The sequence below is a fragment of the Aplysia californica genome, unplaced genomic scaffold (assembly GCF_000002075.1).
Source record: "Aplysia californica isolate F4 #8 unplaced genomic scaffold, AplCal3.0 scaffold00817, whole genome shotgun sequence".
Taxonomy (NCBI): Eukaryota; Metazoa; Mollusca; class Gastropoda; order Aplysiida; family Aplysiidae; genus Aplysia; species Aplysia californica.
In genome coordinates this window covers 122,002-129,508 of record NW_004798087.1, presented here as the reverse complement: position 1 = coordinate 129,508, position 7,507 = coordinate 122,002, and the positions used below count along the sequence as shown (strand labels likewise).

General features: G+C 42.3%; 1 protein-coding gene across 1 annotated transcript in view; it reads right to left on the bottom strand.

Moving 5' to 3' along the window:
• The window catches only part of LOC101856933 (mucin-17), a gene marked incomplete in the record, with an annotated part of 50,956 nt that overhangs the window by 27,293 nt on the left and 16,156 nt on the right, over positions 1-7,507 (bottom strand). Inside the window, 2 exon segments of the mRNA XM_005109802.3 lie at positions 589-612; positions 6,025-6,081. Of these exon segments, the coding sequence (XP_005109859.2) occupies positions 589-612; positions 6,025-6,081 (81 nt within the window).

Sequence of the window (7,507 nt, the reverse complement as noted above, 5' to 3'; positions counted from 1 at the left end):
AATGACACAATGACAGGACACAACTGTACTCACAATGACAGGACACAGCTGTACTCACAATGACACAATGACAGGACACAACTGAACTCACAATGACACAATGACAGGACACAACTGTACTCACAATGACAGGACACAGCTGTACTCACAATGACACAATGACAGGACACAACTGAACTCACAATGACACAATGACAGGACACAACTGTACTCACAATGACAGGACACAACTGTACTCACAATGTCATGACACAACTGTACTCACAATGACAGGACACAACTGTACTCACAATGACAGGACACAACTGTACTCACAATGTCAGGACACAACTGTACTCACAATGACACAATTGTACTCACAATGACAGGCGATATGTTGGACTGCAGCGGACGCAGCACCACGTTCTTCTGCAGGCCCCCCTGTGGCGTGGTTGGCTGTCGCGGGATGACCGTCTGTCCCTGTGGCAGCAAAATCTGGCGTGGCGCGCTGGAGGAGGAGGGCACGATGGTGTGGGTGGCCTGGGGCAGGCTGGCACGGATCACGTTGCCCACGGCACCCGAGGCCGGGTTGATCAACTGTGTCCCGACCAGGGGCTGAGTCAGGCTGATAGACTGCTCGAGGAGAGAGAGAGAGACAGAGTTTTGTTTGTTCCTTTGAGGAGAGAGAGACAAGAGTTTTGTTTGTTCCTTTGAGGAGAGAGAGACAGAGTTTTGTTTGTTTGTTTGAGGAGAGAGAGAGAGACAGAGTTTTGTTTGTTTGTTTGAGGAGAGAGAGAGAGACAGAGTTTTGTTTGTTCCTTTGTGGAGAGAGAGAGACAGTTTTGTTTGTTTGTTTGTTTGAGGAGAAAGAGAGACAGAGTTTTGTTTGTTCCTTTGAGGAGAGAGAAGCATGTTAACAGATTAAAAGTTAGTTTCAGTTTTGTAGTTAGTTTACAGAACACGCAAAACAATTAGATCATACACATGTCATTTGTTTTAGTAAGAGTTTTACATCACTTGCAAAACAATAAGGTCATATAAGTGCCAAAGATTCGAGGTGTTACAAGAGAGTAACAAACCCAAAAAAGGAGGGGGGAGATAAGGAGGATAGACTGCTCAAGTGGAGAAAGTTTTGTTTGTTTGTTTGAGGAAAGGAAGCATGTCAACAGATTCAAAGCTAGTTGTAGTTTTTGTAGTTAGTTTATAGCAATTACATCATCAACATCTTTTTTTTTTGTTTTAGTAAGAATTTTACGGCACTTGCACCACAATAGGGTCATACACGTGCCGCAGATTAGAGTTGTTTGGTTTAGTAGAGGTTTTACGGCGATCGCAACTGCATAAGGTCATATGAGCGCCAGAAGATTAGAGATCTTACAAGAGAGTAACAAACACACAAAAAAAGAAGGGAAAATAAGGACAATAGATGTTGGATAGGAAAGAAGGAGCAAACCACAGCAGAGCACCTGCCAACCACCCACATACACATGTCGAAGATCAGAGGTATTCATAGATAGTAACACACAAAGACAAAGTAGAGAAGGGGGAGGGATGGAGACGATAGATCTTTGATAAGAAAGTAGGAGCAGACCACACCAGAGCATCTGCTAACCGCCCAAAGGGGGGGGGGGGGGGGGAGTAATAAAGGAGTAAGACTATTTATGTGGAAAAGTTCAGCTGTAGTTTTTTAAAGAAATATTACAGAGAGAAAAACGGTAGGAGGGATGATAAGGGCATTAGAGGTTTGATAGGAAAGAAGGAGCAAACAACACCTGAGCACCCGCCAACCACCCACTGGAGAGAGATTGTTTGTTGGAAGAAAGAGAAGCACATTGACATACCAACAGCGACTTAGTGCAGGGGGAAAAGAACAATTGACAGACGAGAAAACACAGAGGGAAATAACAGAAGTAGTATATACCGCTGGCAAACCTACAGACAATTGACAGACGAGAAAACAGAGGGAAATAACAGAAGTAGTATATACCGCTGGCAACCCTAAGGCATGAAGAAAGGGTGAGATAGGGGTGTAGTTGTTTTAGTAGAGGTTTTAGTACAGCATTTACAGCGCTCGCAACTGCATAAGGTCATATGAGCGCCAAGGGGTGGATGTCAACAGAGAAGTCCACACGGGGAATCAGGCTTACTCTGCTTGCCTCTCTAGCTTCAACAGCACAAAGTCTGCTTCGACTATCAAGGCACCCCGGAAATAGCGAGTCACAAGAGTATGACAAACACTCAAAAGAAGTAGAGGAAAATGACGATAGTAAGGATGAGGAACTTGCATAAAGAGGATCCAGGTATTCTTGAACAAGTGTCTGAGAAAGTTACCGAGGATCAAAAGGACAGACAGGGTCACCAACGAGGAAGTGTCAAGGAAAAGAAGACGTGACCCACTCAGTAAGTGAGGGTTTCTTCCCTATGGATAAATCAAATACACCTATTGAACTATTCAACTGATGAGAATCCACCTTAGACACCCTCCAGAGAAACACTTCAACTCACAATACTATTGAAAGTATGGGTCTTGGGAGGTGAAACGGGACATGATTAGAACATTCTTGGAACAATATACACTGACTGTACCAATAACGTTTTTAACAGGTGGGAAGAAGAAAGGAGTTGAAAGAGGCATGCCACATGAAACACCCTCCCCCCTCCCCCCACCCACAAAACACACCAGGTGCTTGATAAGAACAGGTCCAAAGTACAATAGGGCTACAGGAAAGTACAATAGGGCTACAGGAAAGTACAATAGGGCTACAAGAAAGTACAATAGGGCTACAAGAAAGTACAATAGGGCTACAAGAAAGGACAATAGGGCTACAGGAAAGTACAATAGGACAATAGGGATATAAGAAAGGACAATAGGACAATAGGGCTAGAGGAAAGTACAATAGGGCTACAGGAAAGTACAATAGGGCTACAAGAAAGTACAATAGGGCTACAGGAAAGTACAATAGGACAATAGGGATATAAGAAAGGACAATAGGACAATAGGGCTACAGGAAAGTACAATAGGGCTACAGGAAAGTACAATAGGGCTACAAGAAAGTACAATAGGGCTACAGGAAAGTACAATAGGACAATAGGGATATAAGAAAGGACAATAGGACAATAGGGCTAGAGGAAAGTACAATAGGGCTACAGGAAAGTACAATAGGGCTACAAGAAAGTACAAGAGGACAATAGGGATATAAGAAAGGACAACAGGGCTACAGGAAAGTACAATAGGGCTACAGGAAAGTACAATAGGGCTACAAGAAAGTACAATAGGGCTACAAGAAAGTACAATAGGGCTACAGCAAAGTACAATAGGGCTACAAGAAAGGACAATAGGGCTACAGGAAAGTACAATAGGGCTACAGGAAAGTACAATAGGACAATAGGGATATAAGAAAGGACAATAGGACAATAGGGATATAAGAAAGGACAATAGGACAATAGGGATACGAGAAAGGACAATAGGGCTACAGGAAAGTACAATAGGGCTACAGGAAAGTACAATAGGGCTACAAGAAAGGACAATAGGGCTACAGGAAAGTACAATAGGACAATAGGGATATAAGAAAGGACAATAGGACAATAGGGATATATGAAAGGACAATAGGGATATAAGAAAGAACAATAGTGATATAAGAAAGGACAATAGGGATATAAGAAAGGACAATAGGGCAATAGGGATGTAAGAAAAGACAATAAGGATATAAGAAAGGACAATAGGACAACAAAAAAGTACAATAGGACAATAGGGATATAAGAAAGGACAATAGGGATATAAGAAAGGACAATAGCACAATAGGGATATGAGAAAGGACAATAGGACAATAGGAATATAAGAAAGGACAATAGGACAATAGTGATATAAGAAAGGACAATAGGGATATAAGAAAGGACAATAGGGATATAAGAAAGGACAATAGGGATATGAGAAAGGACAATAGGACAATAGGGATAAAAGAAAGGACAATAGGGATATGAGAAAGGACAATAGGACAATAGGAATATAAGAAAGGACAATAGGACAATAGGGATATAAGAAAGGACAATAGGGATATAAGAAAGGACAATAGGACAATAGGGATATAAGAAAGGACAATAGGGATAAAAGAAAGGACACAAAGAAAGGACAATAGGGATATGAGAAAGGACAATAGGGATATAAGAAAGGACAATAGGACAATAGGTATACGAGAAAGGACAATAGGGATATAAGAAAGGACAATAGGGATATAAGAAAGAACAATAGGACAATAGGGATATGAGAAAGGACAATAGGGATATAAGAAAGAACAATAGGGATATAAAAAAGGACAATAGGGATGTAAGAAAGGACAATAGGGATATAAGAAAGGACAATAGGACAATAGGGATATGAGAAAGGACAATAGGGATATAAGAAAGGACAATAGGGATATAAGAAAGGACAATAGGGATATAAGAAAGAACAATAGGACAATACGGATATGAGAAAGGACAATAGGGATATAAGAAAGAACAATAGGGATATAAGAAAGGACAATAGGGATATAAGAAAGGACAATAGGGATATAAGAAAGGACAATAGGGATATGAGAGAGGACAATAGGGATATAAGAAAGGACAATAGGACAATAGGGATATGAGAAAGGACAATAGGACAATAAGGATATAAGAAAGAACAATAAAGCTATCAGGAAATTTTCTTTCAAACGTCACGAGATCATATGTAAGGAAGAGGAACAAAGAGAGAAAACTGAACTTCCCACCCATCAACTCATCCAACCAATTCTCTCCAGATAGCGACTAGCTCTACCAGACTGGCCACTTATTTATGTTTCTCAAAAGCAGTTCGTGAAAAGCTTCCACAGCAAGAGGATATATACAACAGCCAACTACAGACCAATGGAAACAATTTCAATACATCCTGAGCTCAGTTGGAAAAAGGGCAAACTTTTGTCCAATTGCTCTAAATCAATTTCTTTGAAATCTGAATCGACAAGCCATCTTTGGGAAAATGCTTTTCTACAGACACAAGCAAAGTAAGTAGGCCTATAGAATGGGTTAGTTTTTTCATTGCCTGAAGAGAGAAAGAGCCCAATGACCATATACTTCAGCTCATAAAATTATGTGCTTAAAATCTTCCCTTGTGGCATTCAAATAAATCTGAATATTTCGCTCTCACTTACATAAGAATACTAGTTGTAAACTGCATATATTGTCCATTTTCATCTCTCAGACATGCCCAATATGCATTAAAATAATAATTTTGGGGGGGTTAAATCACAGCTTTCCAGATATTGCTCAGGACATGTCCAAGAATTCTGAAGCGTAATTTTCTCATTTTGTGGAATTTGGCCACCAACCAGTTTTCTAGCTGTGGCATCACCCCTTAAAACACATGGAGAGTTCTCTCAGGAACCAAACAAATATACAAACCAATGAAACCAAACTTCTCCTATACATAGGGCAATGCTCATTTTTGGTGTAGAGTGTAGGTCAAGATTTCTGGAAACCCCCGAAATCAAGGTTAGCCCGTTTGTCCTTAAAAGCAACCACATAAACACATGGGACACAAGTTGGTGGTAGTAATGTTAGCTCACAGCATGGTTTAGTGCACCCTTGCATACGCCAGGGCTTTCTCTCGTTAGAATACGCAATTAGTCATGTTAAACCACATACTTTTCTCAATGACTGGCCGGACAAATGGACAGAGCATTAGTGCCCCATCTCATTCCACTTTCGCTAGGTAAACTTACAACTTTTTCTGCAACAAATCAACTACAACTTTTCATTCATAGTCAAAATAGAGACATTGCACATCCTAAGCATGCCCGAAGAGAAAATTCATGGCCATGTCTTGATCTAAACATAAGATATCTTTGATTCCCTTACCATACATAATATTCTACAAAAGTTGTGAATGGTGAAGTATGGAAATTCATAAAGATAAAATATTGTGTGCATGTTTATTTTGTACATAACTTTTAAAAAAGCATTAGGACACTGGTCTCTTTTTCTTTCTACGACGGGAATTGTCTGAAGCAGAAAAGGAATCTCCATTACCTGGGACATTTGTTGCAGTTGTGAGTTGGTGATAAGCAATCGCTTGCCCTCCGCAGTCTGAAGGGAGAAACACATTCACCAGCACAGCTCTAAATGGTAAAGTACTAAACGTTTGGGGGACGGACACACACACACACATACATATAACACACATATATACATACATATAACACACATATACACATACATACAACACACACACACATGCCACAAGGAATGGAGGAAGGTGTTACCTGCGCATGCGTGGCTCAGTAGTGACGTCACAGCCACCACCAGTAAGAGTCCGCGGGCTGACATCTCGGACCTGGGAGACAACGACAAAGAGCAAATAATGGACGTGGCATTGCTCAAATGATGTAGGGTTAGGTTTTTTTATTAGTTTCAGTAGAGGTTTTACGGCGCTCGCAACTGCATAAGGTCATATGAGCGCCAGAAGATTAGAGGTGTTACAATAGAGTAACAAACATAAAAAAGATGAAGGGGAGATAAGGACGATAGATGATTGATAGGAAAGAAGAAGCAAACCACACCAGAGCACCCGACAACCACCCACGATGCAGGTTCAACTCCCCTAGAATCACTGTTAGGTTATTTAAGAGGCGGGACCTCCGAGTTTAACGTCCATCTCCGAAAGGACCGAGCCAAGTGGGACATTCGTGTACAGTGTCTATCCCAAGGACACAATGTCGGAGCAAGCTGTCGATCACTATAACCCTCAACCCTGCAGTCTCCCGACTACGGAAGTGGTAACCTAACCACTCGGCCACCACGCCACCACGCCACGGGAAGCAAACAACAACAAAAAGGTAGTCCCTCACATCAAGCGGTGGAAAGTGAAGGAACAAAGGTACGTGTTTTCAGCCACCAATACACAATCTACATCATTTAGGAGGCGGGCTTCCGACCCTGCCTGTCAGGGCCAACCCAGGCGGAGAGAGATACAACGTCTCAGCAGACAGACTAAGAAGATACTCGAAAAAAAAAATTCTCCCCCTCTGGAATCAAACTCGGGTCTCCTGCGTGTGACAGTGACGTGCCTAACCACTACACCACCGACCTACATGTGAGTCACGTGCCTAACCACTACACCACCGACCTACACGTGACAGTCACGAGCCTAACCACTACACCACCGACCTACACGTGACAGTCACGTGCCTAACCACAACACCACCGACGCCCGTGGCCTGGTATTGACGACATCAACATGATTGGTGCTCTTGTAAATGCCGTCTGGTCTGCCGCTTCTTCTTGTACCCCTCTGTCTCCAGTAGCAGGTGAAAAGGGCAACCCTGTCTCTGGTCTTCTCTCCCCCTGTCTCCAGTAGCGTGTGAAAAGGGCAATCCTGTCTCTGGTCTTCTCTCCCCCTGTCTCCAGTAGCGTGTGAAAAGGGCAATCCTGTCTCTGGTCTTCTCTCCCCCTGTCTCCAGTAGCAGGTGAAAAGGGCAATCCTGTCTCTGGTCTTCTCTCCCCCTGTCTCCAG